Source organism: Orcinus orca, chromosome 17 (genome assembly GCF_937001465.1).
Source record: "Orcinus orca chromosome 17, mOrcOrc1.1, whole genome shotgun sequence".
In the NCBI taxonomy this organism is placed as follows: Eukaryota; Metazoa; Chordata; class Mammalia; order Artiodactyla; family Delphinidae; genus Orcinus; species Orcinus orca.
Window position 1 is genome coordinate 85,999,602 of NC_064575.1, and position 25,226 is coordinate 86,024,827.

General features: G+C 62.9%; 2 protein-coding genes across 5 annotated transcripts; one reads left to right on the forward strand and one right to left on the reverse strand.

Annotated features, from left to right (window-relative positions):
- Window positions 1–10,127, forward strand: LOC117199632 (uncharacterized). 2 transcript variants are annotated; one of them, XM_049700729.1, is made up of 2 exons: window positions 1–4,426; window positions 5,603–10,127. In XM_049700729.1, the coding sequence occupies exon 2, from the start codon at window positions 9,468–9,470 to the stop codon at window positions 10,125–10,127; it is 660 nt and encodes a 219-aa protein (XP_049556686.1). In that variant the 5' UTR covers window positions 1–4,426; window positions 5,603–9,467. The 2 variants fall into 2 exon arrangements, with proteins under 2 accessions (XP_049556686.1, XP_049556687.1); XM_049700730.1 differs by lacking the exon at window positions 1–4,426 and adding an exon at window positions 4,434–4,796.
- Window positions 10,052–25,217, reverse strand: JRK (Jrk helix-turn-helix protein). 3 transcript variants are annotated; one of them, XR_004480894.2, is made up of 3 exons: window positions 25,141–25,217; window positions 19,288–22,211; window positions 10,052–10,199 (listed from the first exon to the last, which is right to left on the reverse strand). XR_004480894.2 is itself a non-coding variant. In XM_033419712.2 (2 exons), exon 2 carries the CDS (start codon window positions 21,849–21,851, stop codon window positions 20,265–20,267), a length of 1,587 nt encoding a protein of 528 aa, XP_033275603.1. In that variant the 5' UTR covers window positions 21,852–22,211; window positions 25,141–25,217; the 3' UTR covers window positions 10,052–20,264. The 3 variants fall into 3 exon arrangements, 1 of the variants encoding a protein (XP_033275603.1); XR_007472774.1 differs by having other exon boundaries at window positions 11,277–22,211; XM_033419712.2 differs by having other exon boundaries at window positions 10,052–22,211.
- Window positions 25,218–25,226: the final 9 nt, after the last annotated feature.

Genomic DNA, 25,226 nt, shown 5'->3' on the forward strand with positions numbered 1-25,226 from the left:
GTCTATCCCCGCCCCGGGCGCCCTTGCGTCCAGGCCCTGGGCTGGTCCTGCGCCCGGGTAAGGGACAGGCACCCAGGCCTTGGCTCTCCCAGGGCCCCTGGACTTGGTGTGGGTGTGTGTCGCCTAGGTGGCAGTAGCTGGACAGGACTGCCCCGTGCCCCCTCTCCCAGGTCTTTGCTGAGGCCCAAGACTTCTCCACTTAGCGCCTCCCAGGAAACCTGGCAGCTGCTCTCGGGGCGTGGGGGGGTGGCGTGTGGAGGAGACGGAGGGGCCCTCCACCCACCGCAGGGTGTAGGCCCTGAACCCCAGGCCACAGCCCAACCGGTCGGAAGCTCCAAGACCTCTGCAGGGGGGAGAGGGTGCTGGTGGCCTGATGCAGTCAGGAGAGGTAGAGAAGCAAAACACCATAAAAGGAATGGGGCTCCGGAAGCTGAGACTCCTGCAGGAGGGAGGCCCCCTTCTGCCTCCCTGGCAACAGTGGTGGGGAGGGGCCCTCCCCCTGTGTCCCCGTCATGATGGGTGTGGGTCCAGGTCCTCTGCTGCTCCATGCGCACAGGTAGCACATACCATGTGCCACACACAACCAAGGCCAGTCAAGACCCCCTAGCCCTGCTGCCGGTCTTCCGCTCTCACACGCACACTGCACACTCATCCCCCCTCCCCCACAGAGATACTCATAGCTCCCCACCCACCCATCCTCCCCCCGTCCAGTCATCCCCGTCCACGCCCAGCCCCTCACACCAGGCCCGCCGGCCCCCCGGTCTCGTTAGCACACTCAAGGGCACGCGGGTACCCCCGCTCTGGAGTCCCCATTCCCTGCCCCCCTTGGAGGCCCCTTCCCTGCCACCCCCTGCCGCCCCCCAGAGGCAATCTGCCACTCCTTTCCCTCTCTGAGCTTCCACCCTTGGTGGGGGAATGTCTCTGGCAGAAACTCCCCCAAAATCGCTCTCCTGGCATTTCTAATTAAAGGCAAGTGGGTGAGCAGAGAGGGGAGGGTGGAGGGGCAGCACAGAGCAGGGAGGGGGAGTCGGGCCAGAAGCTGCGAGAACAGGAACCCCCGAGCGTGCGAGCCTGTGTGTAAGATGCCTGTGCCGCGGCGAGCGGGCTGGTCACCGCGGGGCCTGAGTGGAGCCGCGAGCCCGCGACCGTGTCTGGGTGAGCCCAGGCCTGCGTCCGAGGGCCCTGCTCTGGAAAGGCACGCGATGAGCCAGCTGGGCAGGGACCTCGCTCGCACACCTGCATTGTGTGTGCGCGCGCGCGTGCACACGCATGCGGTGGGAGTGCCAGAACCATCACTCGAGTGACCAGGAGCCACCCCTCCACTTCCTCCCACGGTTGACAAAGGCCATGTGGCCCCTGGGGGCCGGCACCCAGACCCAGGAGCCCTGACCAGCTGGGCGGCCCAGGCAGGAGACTGGAAGGGGAGGCATCCCCTTTGTGGGGGGGGCAGGCAGGAGAGGGGATCTTAGGGCAGCCCAGCAGGCAGGGCTGGTCTTGACCCAGACCCTTGGTGGGCCGTCTGCGTGGCCAGCCCAGCCTGACGTGTGGCGGGGGGGCACGGCCCAGAGGCTGCATTCGCGAGGCCGCCGTGACAGGTGACAGGCCACAGCCACTGATCCGGGAACGCCTAGTTGCTACCAGCTTTCGCGCCAGAAGCCCTCAGCACACCCCACACTGCAGCCTCAGGCTCCACTCTTCCGCCTCCGCGAAGGGGCCTGGCCAGCTCCCATGCCTGAGGTGGGGGCTGCCCCCGCCCTGCTCCTCCGTGCCCCCCTCCCACAGGCAGCCTCACCCAGAGCAGGACGACTCAGGGCCACAGGCCGAGCGCGGCAGGTGGAGTGGGGAGCCAGGCCTGGGCCTGGAGGCGGGGGGCCTGGGCTTCCCCAGCTCTCAGAACCAGGCTGGTCTGCTGCTCCTCAGGCCTGCCAGCTCCCGAGGTCTCGCCTGCCTTAGAAGATGGGGGCTTTGCGGGGGAGGGTGGGCAGGCAGGGTGACCACAGGAGGGTCTGCCCAGCGCTGGGAGCCACGCAGCCCCCATTCCAGCCCCTCTGGGGCTCTGCCCCTCTGCCCCTAGGGCCCCGGGCTCCCAGACCCCAGGTGATGCTCTCCTGATGCTAAGATGCTTATTTCGACGGGGGTCTCCCCGCAAGTCCACAGCCTCAGGAAACCCACCCCAAACAGAGCCCTGGGTGTCTCCACTTTCCCCGGACAGCCCCCGCCCTCCCAGCAGCTGCTGCCTTCCCAGGGCTGCTCTGTGACCAAGTCCTCCCCGACGGGGCTCACACACCGGCCTCTGCAGACCCCTCAGTGCCAGTCCCTGGGCCCCCAGAGGTGCTGGAGGTACCCCTCAGCAGGGCAGAACAGGCCGTGCAACCCGAGCTCCCTCCCCGGCCCTCCTGGGGGCCGGAGCTGGCCTGCCCTCGAGCAGGGCCCCGGCCACAGTCCTGCGACTCCCAGCCTCACGTGAGCACCCAGCACTCCCAGGAGCACCTTGGGGCGGAGCTCCCGCACCTCCCGCACTCACGCTCTCCCGGCCATCTGCCCAGGAGCCACTGTGGCAGCTGCTCGCGGAGGAGAAGCTGGGCCAGGGCAGCTGTCCGCCGCTCAGTCTAACCTGACCCTTACTGCCTGGCTTTGGCCTGGGGTCCAAGTACCCACCCTCCACATGTACCCACTGCCCGTCCTGCGCCCAGGGGGACCGTCCTGGGTCACGTGGCCTCATCCCATCTCCTCGTGCCCGCCGGGAGCCTGCCAGCGGGCTGTCCGGGCCCCGGGCGTCCCGGTGCTGCAGGATCCGCCCACCTTGGCCGCAGCTTCTTCTGGCCGCTCGCCTGCCCCATCTCCCCGCAGCGGGCCGCTCCTTCCTTCGGCCCAAAGCCAGGCCTCCCGCGGTGCTGCTTCCCTCTCGCTGGCTGCGACTCTGGCACCAGGGCCCGTGTCTGCACCTCACAACTGAGTCGCCGGAGCCTGGAACAGAGCACACATTTGGGATGAGCCGTGGAACGGACAAAGTTATGGGCCCTTCTCCCTCCCTTTCTGGTTGGGAAGCATTTGGCCGTTGCCCACCTGAGCCTCAACTTTCCACCTGTAAAATGGGGTGACAGTGCCAGGGCCTGGCGTCCAGCGAGGCCGAGTGCTGGCCCTCTTGCCTCACCCGCTCCCCGCCCGAGGACTTCCCCCACCTCGTCCTGCCGACAGCCTCCCGTCAGAGTGTCACCTCTGGGATCTGGGAGGTGGGACGTGGTCAGGACCCCCTCCCTGTGGCCCCTCGGAAGGGGCTGCAGTGCTACTTCCTTGCTCTGCCCCCCGAGGCAGCACTGGGGCCAGGGACATCTGTGCAGGCCCCGGTGATGAGGGGCGAGCAGAGGTGCTGGGGGAGCAACTGGCAGAAGGGGTCTGAGCCTAGGCAGCTGGGAGGATGCCAGGCCCCCTGTGGGCCTTCCCCGTCATGGCCAGCGTCCAGCCACCACCCTCCTCTGAGACCACCTGCAGCGGGGCCAGACCGCGGGGAGGGAGAGACAGGGACGGCCGAGGGCTCGGACACAGGGTTTAGAGCTGAGATCAGGAAAGAGAGCGTCCAGGTGGGAAATGGAGGGGCAGCGAGAGGGAGAGACGCCAGGGCTGGCGGGCTCCTGTCTCGGGAGATGTTCTCCCTCATCTCACAGAGGTTCTGCGAGGTGGGGGCCCTCCCCAAGCCCTGAGCCGGCAGGTGACACAGCTGGGGTCCCTCTGCCACACCTGCCCAAGAGGTCTGCTGCAGCAGAGCAGGCCCTGAGAGACCCCGGGAGGCCAGGGCAGAGCGGGGAGGGGTCTCGGGAGACCCGGCAGGGCAGGGCAGGGCACTCGCTGACCTGAGATGGGAGCTGCCCAGGGAGGGGGCAGGGCCCGCCTCGGGGCCATGGGAAGCAGCGGGCGCTGGGCCACGGGGAGGCTGCAGGGACAGTTTTTCCCATCCTTGCCCCTCCTCCCGGACTTCCTCCTCTCTCCCGGTTTGGCAGGGTGCGTGCTGCGTCCTGTCCCCGGAACAGGCAGCCTGTTCATTCCGGGCCTCCACACTCCAGACCGTCTTCCCTCCTCCCTCCTGCCTTAGCGCCTCCCGGTCCGGTCTTCAAGGAAAGTTTTGTATTTTTCCGATGATCCTGGCACGGCGGTGCCCGACCCAGCTGCTCCTTGCATCCTCTAGGCCAGGGGGCCGAGCCGCGGGGCCATAGGCACAGGTGTGGGAAGCCCATCCTCAAAGGACCTTCATTCCTCACCACCCCCAGCCATGGTAGAAGGGAAACCAAGGCCCCGAGAGGGTCTGGGGCTGGTCTGAGCCCCTCAGCCGGGAAGCCAAAGCCAGGAAAGGCTGGTGCGAGGATGTGGGGATGGGCCCGCCAGCTCCCGGAGGCGTCGTGAGCACGGTTCACCTCCTGCGTGACTGCGGGTGAGTCCCCTCTGCCCCACCCCTCCCTGGCCTCAGTTTTCTGGCCCGTAGAGTGGGTACAGCCACCGCTCTGCCCTGCTCAGCTGTGAGGTGAATCAGCCAATCAGACAGCAGTTCCGGAACCCGACTTGGCAGGCGCTGAGCAAGGTGAGGTAGCAGGGAAGTGCAGGTTGCCCCATGCAATAGGGCCATCACCGTGACCCCACACAGTCCCTGGAGGACGCTGGGCTGCGTGTGGCCCTCGGCGTGCTGCCTGCTGGGCCACCACCCTTGGCACTGCGGGCACCAGCAGGCCGTGCCTCTGCTCAGAGGCTCAGGCTTTTCAAGGAGCAGCTGCAGCTTCCAGGGTGCCTGCTGGGGCATCAGCGAGGTGAGACGAGGGGAGGAGGCCATGTGGCTCTGCCGGCGGGGGCTCGGGGTGGAGCCAGGAGGCAGGTGTGAGAGGCAGGAACACGGGACAGGGGACACAGGACACAGGACGCAGGACAGGGGACACGGGACACAGGACACAGGACACAGGCCGAGGACACCTCGGTGCGTGCCGCTCTCGGGCGGTCGCCCACACGGCATCTGGAGCTAAACGTCCCCTCGGCAGGGGCCCTGCCAGGTCTGCATGTCCACAGAGCCGGGACGGGAGTCAGGCACCTGCCCTTCCCCCCACCGCCCCCACTTCTCCCCAAGGCATTTGCTGTGTCACCTCCTGCAAATCACTTAACCCCTCTGTTCCCGCCATCCTCATCACACAACGGGGGTGGATGGCGGTGGTGGATGGTGAGGAGGGAAGGGCGGGCCTCTGAGTGCACCATTCCCGCCACAGGAATGCCCCGGCCAGCCTGCCGCCCACCGCCCCTTGTTTAGCTCACAAAGGCCTGCCCAGTTTTGAAACCTAAGCATAGAAGCTCAGCACGGCTTACGTGGGGTCTACCTCTGAGCCAGGGTCACCACCTCCAGGAAGGCTTCTCAGCCTCCCAGTGTGGTGTTAACCCCGTCTTCTGTGAGCCTTGTCCTCCCTCTTACGTGCCCCCCTTGGAGCCCCTGAGCACGGCGTCTTCCTGCGTGTGCCAGTTTATGAGTGTGTTGTGAGTGTGAGAGTTTGAGAGCGCGTGTGTGTGTGTCAGAGTGTGTCAGAGTGTGTGTGCTCGGGTTCTTCCTGATCTCCTGCTCGCTGACTGCCAGGTCCTGAGCTTGCTCTGGGCACATGGAGTAGACAGACCCCTGCTTCCTACCCTGAAGAGTCTCCGTCCGGCCAGAGGTGCCCCATACCCCAAGTGTGCCAGCAGCCCAGAGGGGCCCTGCCAGGCAGGGACAGCCTGAGGGTGAGCGGGGCGACGCGGGTGCAGGGGAGGCCGATGGGCTGGCTTGAGGGCTCTTTAAAGGGTCGGGGATGAGGGGAGAGCCGCGGCCCCAGTGTCCGCCGGTGGCCCGGCCGCGTGAGGGCTTGGCAGCTCGCCTGGGGGGCTGGAGCTGGGCGGCCGCCCCCTCCTCTCCACCCCACTGGGCTCCAGCCAGGCTGCATGCAGCCGCCACCGCCTCCCTGGACGCCCAGGCGGGCCCAGGTCGTGCAGCAGGAACCCCAAGGGTTGCTGGCCCCTCAGCCAGGATGAGTGGTTCTCTGCCAGCTGGCTCGGCTGGACGCCCCCGGAGCTGGGTGTTGAGGATGCCTGTGCCAGGGAGGGGGTGGTGGCTGCTGTCCTTCTGTTCTCTGTGTTTCCATTTCCATCTCAGAGCGAGCACAGTGCGCCAGCCTCCACCGCTCACTTCCGGAGCCATAAAAGGAGAGAGGCTGAGAATAGCTCGTGTGACGGCGCGAGGAGCTTCCCCACGCAGGTGCAGGCAGCAGGCTGCGGCAGCGAAGACGAGCTCTGTCCCAGCTCCTCCCTGGCCCGTGGTCCCTCCTCCATGCCCTCTGCTGCCTCTCCCTCCCCGCCCTGGGGGCTGGGGCCTGAGCCCCCAGCCCTTCGAGCTGCCTGCCCCACTTGGCCGTCTCATCCACAGGCCACCTGGTCCAGCTGAGGGCTCCCTCCTGGGCTCCTGATCCCACAGCCGCCGACCCGGGTGCCCTGCCCAGCTGCAGGCTCCTGGGCGACCCCAGGCTGGCATCTTCCCCCACTCCCCCCGCCCCCCCCCCCGAAGGTGGGCACCTCCCTGTCTGCTGTCGGCCTCTCAGATGCCAGGCATGGGCCACGATGATCTTTGGCCCTCAGGGGCCCAGGGTCTGCCGGGCCTCAGCCTCCTGGCCCCAGGTCTCAGCTCGACATATCCCCGGGCTGCCCCACAGGGTGCCTCGATGGGCATCTGTCCCTGGGGCACTGTCCGCTCCCTCCGGCTCTGTGCTCTGCCGTTGCTGCCGCGTAGTTCTTACTAACTGAACGAAGGGCCTGTGCTTCTGTTCTGCCACGGACCCCGCCAGTTATGCAGCCGGTCCCACCTGCCAGGGTCACCTTCTTGGTTCTGGGGTCTCTCTGGAAAGAGGATCGACACAGAAGGCGTGCGGGAGAAGGGGCCCCACTGTGTGCCGAGCATTTCCCTGTGCCTTGGAACAGGCTGGGCAAACCATCTTTGTCAGCCACTTTACAGATGAGGAAGTTGAGGTGCAGAGAGGGTGGGAAATGTGCTTGGGGAACCAGCTGGTGAGCAAATGACCGAGACTCCTGGCCCTGAGGCCGATCCTGTCTGACTGTCCGCTGCCATCGGCCACTGTCAAAGTCCAGGGTCGGGCTACTCCGGACACCCTCTGAGCCTCAGTTTCTTCAGCTGATGGGGGAGGGTTGCCCCTCGGAGGTTCAGGGTGGGGGGCGGGTCAGCAGGACCCCTGACCCGCATGCCTTGTTCCCAACCCATGTCCCCTCTTCTGCATCCTTGGTCCTAAGATCCATGTCCAGGCAGCTGCCTGACCAGGGGGTGGCAGCAACCTCTGGAAGCGCTCCCTAGGGTGGGGGGGCCGCCATGCCGGGTGGCTGGGGGAGCCCAGGGAGGGTGATGACGTCTCGGACATTCGCCTGCCCTACCACGTGCTGGCACTGTGCCTCTTCCTGGTTTGGGGGTGCCTGTCTGATCCCCACAAGCCAGTGCAGACCCCGGAGGCCCGCACAGACCACTAGGCTCCTTCCCCCATCCCGGCACAGCACAGCGCCCGCCTCCTCCTGTCCCCGCCTCCCTCCCCTGGCTGAGCTCCAGCCGGCTGTTAAGACTGTGACGTCCCAAGAGTCAGGAATCGCCTGAGATGGCCGAGGAGCTGGGTGCACAGCCCAGACTGCCATGGGTGTCCCCGCCCGCACCCCACTTCATGGATTCTTCTAAACACACCCTCACTCCTCCCTGGCCACGCAGACTGGGCGTCAGGCCTCCGGGCGGGGGCGGGGGCGGGGCATCACGTCAGGGGACGGGCCCCTAAGAGAAGGCCCGGCAGCAGGGCTGGGGGGCCGCAGGCTCAGGCCGGGTTGGGCCTCAGAGCGAGGAAGGGTAGAACCAGCCGTCCTGGGGGTCGGCGCTGCCCACCAGCTCTGGAAGCAGGCTCGCCCCGCCCCGTGCTGGCGCCGGCCCATGACTGCCCTATGGACAGGTGTCCTCCCTGGAGGTGCCGCCCTTGGCCCTCAGCTGGAGGTGAGGAGCCTCTGGGACCCCTCAGGTTTCGGGCGGAGGCAGGGGTGGGCTCCAGGGCCCTCCTCGCCACGGCCCACTCGCCCAGACCCACGGCCGCCCCTGCCCTCTGCTCCCCTCCTGCCTGGGTCCCAGCCTGGTGCTCTCCCACCACCCCTCCCTCGTTCTCTCCCTCTGTCCGGTCTCTGAATCCAGGCCTGGTGCCCACTGGCCCGGCCCCTCAGCCCTCCTGCAGACGGTGGTCTTTGTCGGCCCTGTCCTTGTCCACCCAGAAGGAGGCCAGGCCCTCCGGTGTGCACTGCCTCTAGGGCTGCGGGGCAAACCACAGGGCAGAGAGGAGAGCTGGCGGGGAGGCCCGGATGCGGCCTCTGGGGGCAGAGGTCTGAGCCCCAGCCCGGAGGTCGGGGTGAGGTTTCAGGGCCCTGCGCTGAGAAACGGGGGCCTTTCCACAGACCCCCGGCCCAGCCCCCAGCAGGCGTCCGCAGGCCCGCAGGTCCACTCCGGTAACGGCCCCAAACACCCCTCCTCCTGGAGAGGGTGGGGGACACTGAGACCGACTGGGGGCTGCTCCGTGCTCTCCGCCCTGACGGCACCGCCCATCCCAGAACCAGGCTGTCCCCAGGGCCCTGTGTACCCCCAACAGGTGGGGCTTGGGGGCTTGGCTCCCTCACACCAGGTTGGGGCAGAGACTGGGGAGCCTCGGGGAAGAGTTGAGACACCCCTAGACACTGGCCTCTCCCCTCCCCTGCAGAGTCAGGACTCCCACACGCTGCCCTCCCTCCCAGGCCCTCCTCCCAGCCCAGCTCGGCCCCAGGACCTATCCGAGCCGGCCCGTCACCCAGCAACTTACCGCCTACCACCCGCTTCCATGGGCAGGGGCAGCTTGGGGAGCCGTCCATCTCCTGCTACCCCAGCCCCTGCCGGGGGCAGCCAAGTGGAAATGGGCCCTCCATTTACAGCCTAAGCACCGCACAAGGAAGCCACATTCGCCAAACTGGGCAGGCGCCACATTTTTCTAAATAAACGTAAAATGCCACGTCAGGAGCCCACAGGATCTAGGTGTCTCCCCTGGCAAGATGAGAGTGAGCCTGGGGAGGCGGGAGGTGGTATCCTGGAGGGCCGTCCCAGGCAGGCCTGCAGGCTCACGTGCCACCTGTGTTCCCCCACGCCACCCTCAGCAAGAGGCACTCAAGTGACACCCATGGCCCACGGTCCAGGCTCTGAATTCTGAGTGTCCCACTTGCAAGTTGTGTAATCGTTGTCACACCACTTCCTCCATGGCCACCGCCACCCCCTCCACCACCATCATCACCACCGTCATCACCATCATCATCACCATCACCATCATCATGCCCACTGTCACACCGTCATCACCACCATCATCATCATCACCACTGTCATCACCGTCATCACCACCATCATCACCACTGTCATCACCACCATGACCAACATCATCACCCTCATCATCACCATCATCATAACCATCATCATCACCACCATCATCACCCTCATCATCACCACTGTCATCACCGTCATCACCACCATCATCACCACTGTCATCATCATCACCACCGTCATCACCACCATGACCAACATCATCACCCTCATCATCACCATCATCATAACCATCATCATCACCACCCTCATCACCACTGTCATCATCACCACCATCATCACCATCACCACCATCACCACCACCATCACCACCACCATGACCCTCATCATCACCACTGTCATCATCATTTCCACCATCACCACCGTCATCACCACCATCATCATCATCACCATCATCACCCTCATCATCACCACCATCACCACCATCATCACCACTGTCATCACCACCATCACCACCATCACCACCATCATCACCACCATGACTCTCATCATCACCACTGTCATCATCATTTCCACCATCACCACCACATTATCACCATCATCATCACCACCTCCATCACCACCATCACCCTCACCATCCCCACTGTCTCAGTCAGCTCAGAACCCTGCAACAAAATACCACAGACTGGGTGGCTTAAACAACAGACATTTATTTCTCACAGTTCTGGAGGCTGGGAGGTCCAATATACGGGTGGCAGCCCATTAGGTTTCTGGAGAGAGCTCTCTTGGCTAGTAGATGGCTGTGTTCTCGAAGTGTTCTCACAGGGCCTTTTCTTGGCTTGCGAGAAAGAGAGAAACTGAGAGTGATCACCCTCTTCGGATACAGGCATTAGTCCTATCAGATTAGGGCCCCACTCTCATGACCTCCTCTCACCATAATCACCTCCTCAACGCCCTATCTCCAAACACTGTCCTGCGGGGGTTAGGGCTTCGTCACATGACTCTGGGCAGGGGGACACAATCCAATGCACAGCACCCACCATCCCCAACATCACCACCACCGTTAAAACCACCACGACCACCATCACACGAGCTCCTCACTGCCCCGCTTTCAGCACCAGCACCCTTGCCGCCACGCCACCTTCATCCCCGCCTGCCTCCACCCGGGCTGCTCCGAACAGAATACCACCGCCGGAGGGGCTCGCGAACAACAGAAACTGACTTCGCACCGTCCTGGAGGCTGGAAATCCAAGGTCAGGGTGCCAGGGTGGTAGGGTTCTGGTGAAAGCCCTCTTCTTGGTTGTGGACTGCAGACCTCACTGTGTCCTCAGGTGACGGAAGGGGCGAGGGGGCTCTCTGGGGTCTCTTTTTTAAGGGCATTAACCCAAAGCAAGGCTCCACCCTCATAACCTGACCACCTCTCAAAGCCCCACCTCCAAGTACCATCACCTTAGGGGTTAGGATTTCAGCAGTTAAACGAACATCCAGACCATAGCACCCCCATCGCCAGCATCCTCGTCCTCATCCACTATTACTGTCACCTCTACCACACCCCCCATCATAACCGTGACCTCCACCATCAACCGTCCCCAGCCCCACCGTCCTCTCCACCCCCCATCACTCCTGTCACCACCGTCAAAGCCACCACCTCCACTGCGCACAGTACATACAACCATCACCACTGTCACCGTGTCCCACCATCTCCTCTCCACCCTCCGTAACCACCGCAGCCCACCGTCATTCCCAGCACAGCCATCGACATCACTATCACCACCTTCACCATCCACACGACCACCCTGACCCGCCTGCCCTCTGGCTGGCGGTGCACTTCACTGATGAAGAGTGAGGGCCTTGAGGGAGGCAGATCTGGGCTCAAGTTCCAGTCGTGCTCTTGTGGCCACGCACTTGAACCCACCTTCCTAATTGGAGAAAAGGAGTTCACCGTCCAACTCCAGACCGTTGCTTCCTATAAGGACAACTTTGCCCTCTGGGGGCAGTGGGCGGCTGTCTGTCCAGGTGGCCCCATCTCCAGCCCCCCAGAAGGGTCTCCAAGAGGTGTCTGAATCATGGGATGACAGCTGTGACCCAGTGGTCGGATGAGGCCCTGTCGTCAAGTGTCTGGAAGATTCCGCTTTGTTGGACAGATCAGATGCAACTGCAGCGTGGGCCACGCACGGACCCGGGGCAGGGCGCGGGGAGCACTGTGCTTGTCCTCAACAGAGCGTGGCTTCCAGCCCCCGTTCTTGCAAACAAGCTGGGAGGACCTTTCTGTCACTAAAGAAGAAAGTCCCTTCCTGTGAGAACCAGAGCTGAGGTGGGTGGTGAACTTCGAAGCGTTTGCGGAAATACCCATTTTGTGTTCTGACGTCCGACCTTCAGTCCTCTCAGTGACAAACCACTGAACGAGGACCAGTGCTGCTTGGGGTGGAGGCGACAGCAGGGCCGCGGGAGGCAAGGAGACGGGCACTGAACCGGGCCAGCCGGCGCCGCAAGCTCTCACCCTTAGCTGCCGCCCCATGGTCTCATCCAGGTCTCAGCTGGGGTGTAGCAGCAGCTGCCCACCCCCGGCCCAGGCTGCTTTGCCAGCCTGGTGCCCAGCAGTATCTCTCTGGAGGCCCAGGACCACCAGGCCTGAGCCTCAATGCCGAGGTCACCGCGCCTGCTGGCTGGGCCCCCCTTCTAGGATGGCGGGGCAGCCCAGACGCCCGCGTCTAGTGGACGGCGGCAACTCAAGGCCTCGTGGAATCCGCTGCAGAGCCTCCCGAGGACACCTAGACTCCTTTTTCGCAATTAGGAAGAATCGGTCAGTGGAGTGGCTGGCTCACGGAGAGCCCAGTGACATCACTGTTCTGCGTTATTAATAAAATGAGGGAACAGATGCCCACTCGCTGGAAACCGCAGCTGAGCCCCCTTCTCAGAGGAGCATCCTGGGGCCCAAGCTGCTTCCTAAGCTAACAGATCCCTCCTTAGACCCCTCTTCCGGCTGCCCCCTACCCCCCACCCTCTCGCCCTCCTGTTCCGTTTCTCCGTCTGCTGCCAGTGGGGCCTCAGCCTCCCACAGCTGTTGGCCAGGCTGCGGGTACGCTGCTTGTGGCGGAGAGATGGAGAGCGAGCCTGGAGGATACAGGGTCGGGACCTGGACCCAGGGCCACCTCACCCTTGCTCCGTGGGGTCCTGATCTGGAAGTGGGGAGCAGGGCCACCTCCAGGCCTTGTTGGGGAACTGCGGGGATGCGGGAAGGCCGGGCACAGGCCCCCGCTCATGCCAGGTCCAGACATAAAAGCCGGTGTCCATCTTCTCCACTGCAGTGAGGCCCCGCCCACTCTCGTGGTGGCCAGTGTCTCGGTGTCTGGAGGCCTGAGCTCACACCGAAGCCTTGGGGAACAAGGGCGTAGGGCCTGCCCATCACCCGCTCCCCAGCCCCTCACTCTTCACACCTCTGTCCCCCAATCCCCACCTTCAGAGGTTCCCCACTGCAGTCGGGACACCACAGCCTGGCAGAGGGGCCCCCAACAGGAAGGTCCCACCCCCTCCAGGACACTGGCCTTTTGCTATCACAGGCCTCTTCTGGCCTCCCACTGTCCCCCTGGGAAGCTCTCTCAGCCTGTGACTCCCAGCCCCTGGGCTCCACCGGTGTCTGTCTGCGGGCCTGTGGAGGTGGGACCTGTGTCTGAGTGAGCACAGGGCCAGGCTGGACAGAGAAGGAGGTTCCCCGCCCCTGCAGGATGCCCCCGGCGGGCTCTCTGGGGCCCTCCCCACCGCAAAGCCTACAGCCTGACTTCTGCAGCCAGAGGCCACTGGCCCCAGTTCGTGACTGGGAGGGGCCAGAGCCCAGGTCCCTGGAGAGGGAGGGGCAGAGGCAGGGCAGCTGGCTGCTGGGCCCCCAAGCCCCATGGTCTCTGCGAATGGGGCTGGCTGGAAGGGTCTCGGCTCTGGGCCCTGTGTGCGCCTGCCCACCCGATGACCAGGGCCTGGCGCAGCCCTGATGCTCCCGCAGGAGCCGCCTGGACCAGCTGGGGTCTGCGTTTGGGCGAGCCCAGCTCTGACGCTCACACCTCCCCCGCCGTGCAGTGAGTCAGCTTCACAGTCACTCTCCACCCCCGGGACACTGTCACCCAGGGCCTGGAACCACACTGCACCTGGAGTTGGGGCGGAGGCGGAGGAGGGGGAGTGTTGTGACCACAGAGAGCACTGAGTCACATGTGGGGGAGGAGGGAGGAGGTCAGCAAAGGCTCTTGCCTTCCCCCAGGAGAGGAGTGAAACCTACACAGGGCTCCAGGCTCCCTGGTTTTGCCCTCCTTATGAGCTAAGGGAACATGGGGGCCAGGCTGAGGGCTCAGCGTGGGACCAGGACCAGGGCCAGGGCTCAGTGTGGGACCAGGGTCAGGGCTCAGCGTGGGACCAGGGTCAGGGCTCAGAGTGGGACCAGGGCCAGGGCTCAGCGTGTGACCAGGACCAGGGCTCAGAGTGGGACCAGGACCAGGGCCAGGGCTCAGCGTGGGACCAGGGCCAGGCTCAGCGTGGGACCAGGGCCAGGCTCAGCGTGGGACCAGGGTCAGGGTTCACCCAGGCCAAGCACAGCAGATCCCTGAGTCCTGGCTGATCAGGAACCTTCCAGCTCCTTCAAGCCTCTAGGCTGGGGCCACCTACACTCCCTCATGAGCCCAGCAGAGGGCACTGTGCAGACCCTGAAGACAGAACAAAGGTCTCAGCGTGTGACCAGGCCCCTGGTCTGGAAGGGTCTGTGAGGGTGCCACAACCCCCTGCAGTTTCCACATCCACACACTCCTTGGCCCCAGGCTGGAAGACCGTCCCTGGAGAGGCTGTGTCAGAGGGGTGACAACCACACCTCACAGCCTGGCTTCTGCCAGGGGCTGGGGGCAGCCAGTAAAACCCAGACCCCAGGAGCTACGCTGGGGCCCCCACCCCGCTGGGCCTCTGGCTCCTCTTCTCACTGGGGCTGCTCACGACAAGAAGCAGGACTCGCTTCCAGAGCCCAGTTCCTGGGCCCTGGCCAGCGTGATGGGCTTTTTTTTTTTTTTTTTTTTTTGCTGTACGCGGGCCTCTCACTGCTGTGGCCTCTCCCATTGCAGAGCACGGGCTCCGGACGTGCAGGCTCAGTGGCCATGGCTCACGGGCCCAGCCGCTCCGCGGCATGTGGGATCCTCCCGGACCGGGGCACGAACCCGTGTCTCCTGCATCGGCAGGCGGACTCCCAACCACTGCGCCACCAGGGAAGCCCAATTATTTTTGCCTGATTGTTTCTTGCCTTTTTTTTTTTTTTTTTGCGGTAGCGATGGGCTTTTTGTGCCTGCGCACGTGTCAGAGGGATGTGGCCATTCCCCCACTGAGCCTGGGGTATCCAGCCCACCCTTCCGGCACTGCCCAAGAATCCCCTCCTGCCCAAAGTCCACAGCGGTGGCCACACTGACCGGGCGTCACACAGCAGGAAGTCTGCGGTCTGGGGCAGGCCTCAGGACCCCTCCGTGAAATGGGGCCGTCACAGGGACAGGCCCCACGTCCACCCGCGAAGGCCTGTGCCCCCCGTAGGCCCGGTTGGGTAGGAGAGGCGGCAGGCAGCAGCGGTGGCTCGGGAGGGCTGAGGTCCCAGCGGCACGACCTCCAACCACGACGGAGGACCAGGCTGCTACTCCCGCCTCGGTCTTCCTTTCTGGGCAGTGGGTGAGACTGTCCCACGTGGCTCTGAGACCATCCATCTTCTTCGTTCTTTCCATCCTGTTCTTTGAATGGAATAATCTATCAATCTCGAGCGCTATCAAGATCGCTAATTCTTCTGTTAGTTCACATCTACTGTACAGCCCTTCCAGTGAATTTTTCATCTGTTGTACTTTTCAACTCTGGAATTTCCATGGTTTTTGTTTTTTTTTAAGAGGAATGTTTTTTTTTTGTTTTTTTTTAATACTTGTATTAAGGTGTCGTCTATTCTTAATTAAGATAGCTGAGTTTCCTTTAAGATGGTCACAGAAGGGCTTCCCTGGTGGCGCAGTGGTTGGGAGTCTGCCTGCTGATGCAGGGGACACAGGTTCGTGCCCTGGTCCAGGAAGATCCCATATGCCACGGAGCGGCTGGGCCCGTGAGCCATGGCCGCTGAGCCTGCGCGTCCAGAGCCTGCGCGTCCAGAGCCTGTGCTCCGCAACGGTAGAGGCCACAACAGTGAGAGGCCCGCGTACTGCAAAAAAATAAAAATAAGATGGTCACAGAAGCAGGGTGTGTTTGTTTTTTGACCACGCCCCGCGGCATGTGGGATCTTAGCTCCCCGACCAAGGATCGAACCCGTGCCCCCTGCAGTGGAAGCGTGGAGTCCTAACCACTGGACCGTCAGGGAAGTCCCTCCAGGTTTTTTAAAGTAACTTTTTGTTTATAATCTTTTTATAGATACTCTCTACTTGATACCTTCCTTTCTTTTTTCCCCCTTTACTTCTTTAATCATGGTTTCCTTTTGTTCTCTGACCACATTTGTAAAGGCCAATTGGAAGTCTTTTCCTGTTAAATCCAACATCTCACTCCCTGAGGCAGTGTCCGTTGCCTGCTTTTTGGTAACAATATGGTATGTGGCCGTATTTTCCTGTTTCTTTGCATGTTCATAATGTTTGGTTGGAAACGGATCCTTTTAGGACATATATCTACCAGCTCCGGGTACTGGTCACCCCAAACTGGGACTTGTGATCTGTTTGCTTCATGTTTGGCTGGCTGGGTCACCTCAGTGCCTCCCCTGCAGCCCCTGACGGAGCCCCCATGCTCCTTCTCAGGGGTGCGGCCTCCAGCAGGCCCCCGCTCCGCCCACCTCCCACCCCATGGCAGTGGTTTTGCCAAAGCTCTGTGTGGCCCCTGCCCACAGCCAGCTGTTAAGTTCCACTCACAGCTGGCCGGCTGCTCTGTTGTTTTTAACAACGCCCTGGGTGTACGCTGCTTCTCAGACCAATCCAGTCAAATTTGGCTCCTTTGAAGGAATCGATACTGAGCTCAGTGCTTGAGATTTTTTCCCTGACCCACAGACAGCCTACAGTTTAGCCTGCATCACCAGTACATCTATCAACCTCCTCCCACTGGCCTTTCTCCACGACGTCCGGTTTCTGAGAGCAGACTCAGGCTCGCACTTCTCCACACTCTGCAGCAAACCAAGTCAGCTCCTTAGCAGAGGGGCCAGGAGCTCTGTCCCACGGTCCGCTCCTCCCCGGGAAGAACCTCTGCGCACAGTTCTGGGGCTGGGGGTGAGTGACAGCCCTGCTTCCGGAGCTGAGTGGTAGGTGGAAGGGGCAGCAATCCAGGCCTCCCGGGCCTGCCACGCAGGTGAAGCACCCTCACACACAACCTGGGCTCCCCTCAGCAACGTGCCCCGCGTCCTCACGGACACGGCGGCTGCAACCCGGGAAAGCAACTGCCGGACGGGGCGGCCGCCCCCGCAGCCCTTCTCGGGAGACCTGTGTTCCCTGGAAGCAGGACAGGGACTTTGTCTGACCACCCTCTGGCCTCAAGCTGAGCCCCATGCCCAGCACGCAGCAGGCGCTGAGCAACGCTACACGTGGACGAAACAGAAGCACGTTTACGAACCAAGAAAACCCACTGACGCTGGTGCCTGCGGATGCCTCCTTCCTGGGGCTGCCCAGGCAGGTCCTGTCTGCCCAAAATGCTGCTGCCCCTGTGCCACAGCCTCCCAGGAACAGAAGCAGCGTGTGTCCCTGCCGCCGACCTCCATCCCTCCAGAAACATCTGGCTACGGTGGCCCCGAGCTGCCTCCAAAGGGCTCTGCCTTCCGACCTGGGTAATCCTGGCCCAAAAAGGTCCAAGCAGAGGCTGCAACTGCCTGCCTTCCTTTCTTCATTCATCTGCCCTCCACCCACCCACCCTCCAATCCCCCCTACCCCACCACCTGGCTCACCAGAGGTGTGAGTGCTACCACGTGGACACGCCCAGGGCAGGGCCTCAGCTGCCTCCCCCCGCAACCCCCCCCCTCCGCCCGCAGGAAACACTGGTGAGGCGGGGCAGTTCACCCCAGACCCCTACGCAGGCTCAGCCTTCCCCAACTGGAGGACCTCCAGGACCTCCCACACCGTGGGTCTAACCTGGGGCGCCTGCAGACCCCCCAGCACTGGGGAGCAGGCACTGCAGGCAGCGGATCCAAAGCAAAAGAGACTGTGAAGGACCACCGACCCACCCAGCCCCTGGCAGATGCCTGAATTCCATCTACAACCTGCGAGTCCAGCCTTTGCTCGGCCAGGCTCAGGCAAGGGGCAACCCCGGCGGAGGCTGCCTGTCCTGAGTCGGGGGCCCCAGGCCTCCCAGCAGACTCTGGTCTCCTCTCCCTGGATCCCGGCACTGCGGGCAGTGCCCAGGAACGGTCCCTTATCCACCACAGGCAGGGGTGGCACCTGCTGCCCGTCCAGCTCCGGGGACGCCCCGATTCCTCCCGCAGAGGGAAGGAGAGGCTGAGGACACGGTGCGGCCGCAGGCAGCTTCCTCCCAGCTTGGGGTCTGCCAAGTCGTTTTGACCACCGAGAAGGGGGAAGGTCAAGGTGGGCAAACAGACCGGAAGGGGCCCGCCGAGTCCCGACAGGGATGACTCCTGGGCTTATCCCAGGGCACCGGTGCTGCCTGCCTGGGGTGGGAGGAGTGTGCACCACTCCCGCTGTGCCTGAGCTCGCTGCCCCTGCAGGGTGAGCAGGGGGCCTGGAAGAGGCTCTGCCAGCAGGACGGAGACCCCACTGCCCCCGGGGGCTTCAGGAGAGGAGACAGAGGGGCCGATGCACGGGCAGATGAGGAGGCCTTCCCACCCGGCTCCGATTTCGCACCCAGTCCAGTGGGGCCCCCTAAGACTGTTTAGGAAAGATTCTGAGACCAGAACATTCTGACCCCTTGAGGCTCTCAGAAACTGGATGGTGAGTGAAGAGCAAAGCCCCAGGGGTGGGCACTCAGGGGCGGGGCAGAGGCGGGGGCACCCATGGGTAGCTGGGCGCCGCCGGGCTCCGGTCCTCCCCGGGCACGTGCACCTCACGCTGCACCTCAGTCTGCACCCCGAGAAACCTCGCACCGACCAGGATCTCCAGCACTGAGGCCATGAGGAGGGGGCGTGCCGGCTCGTTAGGGGAGAGGGAAGCAGGCAGGGCCGAGTCCTGCCCCTGAAGAACAACGCAGCACAGGGGGCGTGTCTGGTCCTGGAAGGAGAACAGACTCCCTCAGCCAGCTCATTGATCGGCCACAACACAGCCAGGACGGGGGCAGGTTGTGACGGCAGGACAGGAGTCTGGCCTGGGGTCTACAGTCTGGTGGGGACAGAGCACCCACGGGGGGCCGTCCCCCCCCCAGCACAGTCCCGCTACTCCAGAACCACTGGGCTGGGGTCGAGGGGCTGACAGTGGGGAAGGAGCTTCTCCGCGTGTCTGTCCATCTCCACGCTGCCGCCCCTGACATCTAACCCTGTCAACACCTCAAGCAGCTGCAACTCAACCGCACAGGGGACACACAGGAGTCCAAAAGTGGCACAGAAGTACATGGTGCACAGATGTCGCCCCAAACACGGGAAGGAAACCGATGTGACAACACAGCAGGAGGCAATCTGGCCCAAAGAGCCAGCAGCGACACGGTGAGAACGGTCTGTGCTTGTTTCCCAATCTTCATACCCGCATTTGAAGCAGGAAACGCACGGTCCACAGAGCAGCGCCGGGCCGCCCGTGACTGCCACCGCACTAGAGCAGCGCCGGGCCGGCCGTGACTGCCACCGCACTGCTGGGAAAGATGTAGAAACACCAGAGAGCCGACTGCGAAGCAAGCCCTCAGCTCTCCTTGGCTCTCACGGAGGGCTCTCGGCACGCAACAAACACAGGAATGAAAACTATGTGCCGATTCAGCTACCCAAGAAGGGGATGCAACTGAAGGCGAAGCAGTGAAAAGAGCACAGAAAAGCTCACCCATTTCACGTACATTCGAAGAGGGCGACCACGGCCGATAAGGGGCTCTGTCCTACGGCTGTGCTGATGAGTGACATGGCAGAACGTGGGAATCAGCTGCAACACAGGAAACACAGCCGCGCCATCCCGCGACCGGCCTTTGCGAGACCACCAGCACAGCCAGCTTTCCACAGCTGAAAACAGGAGTTCAAATCCTGCTAGACAGCTCAGCTGCGAGCTTTACTGTTTTTGTTATATCGCCTAAGGCTAATTTCTGAACATCTGGTCAAAGTTTATTAATGCAGGGGCTGTAAAGGTGAAATTATGGGGGATGAGGCCTGTAGGTTGGACTCGGAGCCAAGATGCTCGACACACTGGCAGTGCCCTGTGGCCCCACGTTGGGGTGACGGGCCCAGCCGCCCGCTCCTGCTGGCTTTAACGGAGCACTTCTACCACATCAAGTAGGCGCGCAGCCTGCTGCATCTTGGGGTCTGAGCCTGAGAGGCGGGATGTGCTGGCAGCATGGAGAAACTCGTGCTGCTACGTGAGCTCACGACTGAAGGGGGACGTGTGGCCTGCAGAGCCACAGGCAGGGCCCACACCGACTCTTATTCTATTGAGTCCCGCCCTCAGTGAACTGCCCGACTCAGGGCCGGCCCCCAGACCAGCAGACTGAGTCCTGGAGAAGGGGAGCGGTGGGCCACAGGAAGTACCAGCCCAGTCAAGTGGCAGCGGGTACCACCACTGGTCAGCTGAAGGCGGCTCTTCCCCACCTGGACAGAGAGACATCTCCACCCTCGGACACAGCAAGGCTCAGCCAGAAAACACGAGGCTGGCTTCCGGCCACCGGAGGCTCCGGTACGTTTTGGGTCTGGGTGGGCCCTTCAGGAAGACCCACTGGCACCCATGTGGCACGACAGGCCACACGGCAAAACCCGGACGGGGCGGGCCGTCCTGAGGGACGTGACCCCTGAGACCGCAGGTCGGGCCCCGTTGCCTCAGGCCTCACCCGCTGTGGACGAGCCGGGCAGAGGGGAGCGAGGCCGGGCGCCGCGAGGCCCAGCGTGCTCCCAGGGCGCCTCGAGCTTGACTGCGGCCCTGAGGGCCCTGCACCGCTGTGCCTGCTGCCGCCTGCCGAACACGGAGCGCAGCGCGCGCAGCTGGCCCACCTCCTGGGCCGAGAAGCAGGGCTGCCCCTCCGCAAAGCGCACCACGGCGTCAAAGGATGCAGCCGCCTGCTCCCAGGCCGCCTCGTCACCCACCCCCGCCTCGGCCAGCTCGGGACTCCCCGTGGCCGCACTCCCAAGGCGGGCCGGGGCGCCTCCCCCGAGCCCGGGGATGTGCACGAAGGTCTGGTCGGGAGGCTTCGTCCTGAGGCGCTCGGGCTCCTCCTCTGAAGACGAGCCTTCGACGAGCGTGACCTCGGGCCACAGCTTCCTCCAGGCCCGGCTAAAGACGGCGCCCGGCACCGCGTTCCAGGCGCAGGCCACGTCGAGCACGGCGTCGTGCACGCTGCATCGGGGGGTGAAGGCCTGCAGCGTGCCGCGAGGGGTGACGAAGTTCCTCATGAAATCCCTGCGAATGCCCTGGTCCATGGGCTGGATCAGGGAGGTGACGCTGGCGGGCAGGAAGATGGTGAAAATGTTCTCCGAAACTAAGTCGGCCTCCCGCGGGTGGGCGCGGGAGCCGTCCAGCAGGAGGATGGCCTTGCTGTCTTCGGGCAGAGCCACGGCTCGGAAGTGCTCCTTCACCGCGGGCACAAAGATGTGATGGAACCAGTCAGTAAAAATCTCCTTGTCCACCCACGCGTTACCTTGGGCCTTGTACGCGACAGGCAGGTGCTGGATGCCCTGGACCGCCTTGGGGCCGCCGCATTTCCCGACCACCAAGGGTTTGATCCTGTGGGAGCCCGTGGCGTTGGCGCACATGAGGACGCTCAGCCTGTCCTTGTTCTGCTTGGGGCCGGGCACCGCCCCGCCCTCCGGGCTGGGACTGGGCGAGCTGCGCCAGAAGAGGCCGGTCTCATCGGCGTTGTACACCTGCTCGGGGGACAGGCCGTGCTCGGCGGTTAAGCTCCGGAAGAAGCCACAGAACTGCTCTGCAGCCTGGTGGTCGGCCGCCTGTTTCTCGCTGGACGCGTCCAGCTTCTTGATGCCGTGTCTGGCCTTAAAACGCCAGAGCCAGCCGCCAGAAAACACGCAGGGCTCGGTCAGCTGCATCTGCTCGTAGAAGTCCTTGGCCTTTTCAATGAGCATGGGGCCCGAGACGGGCACGCCCTCGGCGCGCTTCACCAGGAACCACTCGTACAGCACGCGGTCCAGGTGCTCAAGCTTGGGCGTGTGCAGTGTGCGCCGGTGCGCCAGGGCCTTGTCCGAGTCGGAGTTGGCGAAGAAGCGGAGCAGCTGGGCCTTGTGGGCCCTGATGTCGTACAGGGTGGACATGCCCACGTTGTACTCCTGCATCAGCGCCTTCCTGCTCTCCCCCTTCTCCAGGCGCCGGCAGATGTCCATCTTCTCCTTCAGGGTCAGCACCACCCTCTTGCGCTTCTCCCCCGGGGTCCTCCCGGCAGCCGGCTTGGAGGCCATGAGGAGGGGGCTCGTCCCGGCCGACAGGGGTCGCACCTGAGCCAGTACTGGAGGCCTTTCCAAGCCTCCCTCCCCTCCCACCTCCCTCGCCCACTGGCGTCCTGCTGATGCGGGCCGCCACAAGCCAAGGCCCCTTCTCGGCTCGGGCAGCTTCCCGGCCCTCTCTGCAGGGGGGACGAGTGTCAGCCGCCCGAGGCTTCCACGGTTGGAACCTCCAGCCTTCTCTGCAGGGACGGTGGCAGCTTCTCCCCTCAAACACGGACCGGAAGGTAAAGGGGCCCCGGGAGCTGGTTTCTGGCAAATCGAGATTTCACCGTCTGAGCCGTGGGTGCCTCTCTCACGCACATCGTGCTTTAGCAGCTGGAAAGCAAAAGGGGGAAGAAAGAAAAACGTTACGGAGCCCGTGCCTCGACCACCTTAGGCACATCCGCTACTTTCGACGTGCTGGGGAGCGGCAGGGGGCGGTGTCGTGGAGGTGATGAACACGCGAGCTGGCCGGCAGGTGGCGCAGGGAAGAGGCCTGCCCAGCGGAGGGGGGCTGCCTGGCGCGCTGGGCACACTGGCACTTCTCAGCTTCCACAGTGACCTCTGAGTCGCTCGCTACGGCTCCAAATTGAAAGTGGCTCTCTTGGAAGCAACCTGGCCTCCCGGGAAAACGCCAAGGGCGATGCCACTGGACGAAGCAAGGAAGCCATAGGCGCTGGGCGACCTCAGAGCCACGTCCCACCTCCAGAACCAACCTTCCCGCTGTAGCTGCTCTCGGCCCACCTGACCTATCCACCTTCACAAAGCCCTTGTTCCTTTGAGGGCGGCCAAGGCAGGGGATGGAGGTGCTGCAGGGGGCAGGGATTCCTCTAGACTTCCGGGGCTGAGGAACCTGCAAACCTCTTCTGAAACAAGGTCCCCTCAAACCCTCTCTTTGACAGCAGGCCCCAAACTGCTTCTAGAAAACCAGGCCTTGGTAGGCCTCGGGCTCCTCCCAGAGGGGCTGCCAGTCTCTCAGCTACTGGTCCCCACAGCGACATGCTCAGACGCCAAGGATGCCTCTGGACGCACAGTCACACGTGAGCGTGCAAACAACACTCACACGCACCCTCCCTCCCTTACACACACACAGGACACTGGAAAGGGCCAGGTCAGAGCAGGCTTCCTGAATACTCGTTGATCAAGAACACTCTATGAATAAATTACTAATTCATGCTGGAAACAAAAATACGAGAACTGTCTTTTGGCCCCGCTGGGAGCAGGGTGGTCTTCCTGCATCAGTTATGTAACCTTGTAAGGAGTAAACTTCATGTTTAAGTTGACATACACGTCTTTGGTTAAAGCTAGTAAGAGAACATAAAGAAAAGTGCCTTATATAAACCCCACAGCTCTGGTCTAACTTGTCTTTCATCATCACCTACCTTTCATCCCCATAAAGATCTGGGTCATTACGGTCCCTTCCAGCTGGTCATGTCCATCCCTTTATGACGACTTCCCCAAACGCCCCCCACCCCTCCCTGCTCCGTGGAGCAGACATGTAGGACTTAGCAGATGGTCCTGGCTGACCTAGGCAGCCTGTGAGAATCACAGCCCTGTCACGTGTCACCTGGTAAAATGCCAACTTCTTCCAGCCCCTGAGGAGTGAAGAGCTGTTATCCCCACACTGACCAGCCCTGGCTGGTCTGCTCGGGCCGTGTGGCGTGTCTGTCACGAGTCCTGTCTTCTCCCTCCCGGCCAGCTGTGTCCCCTGGCTTCCCTCTCACCCGGTCACCGAGGCAGCACCACAGGCAGCTGACAGCATCCGTCGCCAGGTCCCAGCGTGGAAAGGCAGCAACTCCCACCTCACCTCCCTCCCAAACCCTCACACTCGGCTCTGTCCAACTTCACGCCACGGGTGAGGCCACAGGACTACTCACGTGTGCAACATAAAATGGTAGCCCCTTGAGACCACAGCTCAACAGAAATGAAGTTTATTCAGATGTAGCAAGAGTCCCAAAGACAAATCCTAGGCATGTCAGCAGCCAGCCCAAGGTACGTCCTTTAACCCTTCTGAGTCAGTCTCCTGGTCTGCAAAGTGCGGGTGCCGAGCCTGCTGGGACCTATTTTCATCCTATTGGGTTGGCTATAAAGTTTGTTCAGGCTTTTCCATAAGATGCTAGGGAAAATCCCGAACGACCTTTTCAGCTAACGCAATATTTACTGGGGGACAGTGTGATTGTGCACTGCTTGGCCCTGTGGAGAGCAGAGGGAACTAAAGGCCATAATCCATCCTTAAGGAAACATTTAATATAAAACCACCATAAAAACCAGGAGGAAATAGGGGACCCCCGGTCACCTGCGAGGGACTGACTCCAAGCACAAAAGGCAGGAGGAAGGGCCAGACGTGGCACCGGGAGGAGGCTCAGCGCCAGACACGGGCTCACTGTGGACGCTTCCTCACGTCTGAGCCTGATACAAGGGAGATGGAAACACCGGTCCCGCTGGAGAGACAAAAACTTCCTTTAAAAGTGAAATTCAGATATTGCTTCTGAAACAATTTCTTAAACCAAAAGGAAACAACACGGCCAAAAAATTAAAACGGTTTGAAGCCTTGCCACTGATACCCTCTTGGGCCACAGGGGCAGAGTTGGGGCAGGAGAGAGAAGAGTGGGGCACCACCTGCATTCTACCCCTTCCTGTAGGCGGGGAGACGCTCTTCCTTAGAGGAGAGCTTGAGGAATTTAGGAGGAGGATGTGAGAAACCACGTTTCCTCGGCAGTAGCCAGTAGTGTGCAAGGGCGTGAGTGGGGAGCGGGGCGACTATCAGAAAAATACTCCGGACACAAGTGTTCCGGCCCGAGGAAGGGCTGGATTAAGTCTTGAGGGGCAAGAGGGTATGGGGAGGGGTCCTGGGTCAGGGGCGGACATGGGGGTGCGCACCCTGCAGAGACAGGAGGCGGGCAGTTAGTTACCCACGCAGACCCCTCCTTCGTGGGCGCAGATGCGGGGCCGTGGGCAGCCCGAAGCAGGGGGACGGCTCGGGTTAGGGGAGAGGCTTGTTTTGACAGAGTTTCTAACGCCGGAGGCCACGTTTGGGGCAGAAAGGCAAAAACCAAAAAGAAAAGAAAGCAGCCAGGTCTCAGGCCGGCTCCTTCCTGGCGAAGGGACCTCGAGGGCTGGTCCTTCCTCGGGGGGAAGCCCCGGCCAGGCTCGGAGGGAGGCTGCGGAGAGACCAGCTCGATTTCGGGGGCCCGGGGGAGGCTCCGCACCAGCAGCTCGGCCCCGGGCCCCGCCCGGCACCCCCGCAAGCCTGAACGCCACTCACCTGCGAAGCCTGAACGCCACTCACGTGCGGACCCCGAGCCGCCACCGCCGGCCGGAAGCGCCCCGCCCCCCGCCGGTCCGCGCTGC

Excerpts from the sequence above, each read along its gene's own strand:
- JRK (XM_033419712.2), bottom strand. The coding sequence starts at position 21,851 with ATGGCCTCCAAGCCGGCTGCCGGGAGGACCCCGGGGGAGAAGCGCAAG.
- LOC117199632 (XM_049700729.1), top strand. The coding sequence starts at position 9,468 with ATGACCAACATCATCACCCTCATCATCACCATCATCATAACCATCATC.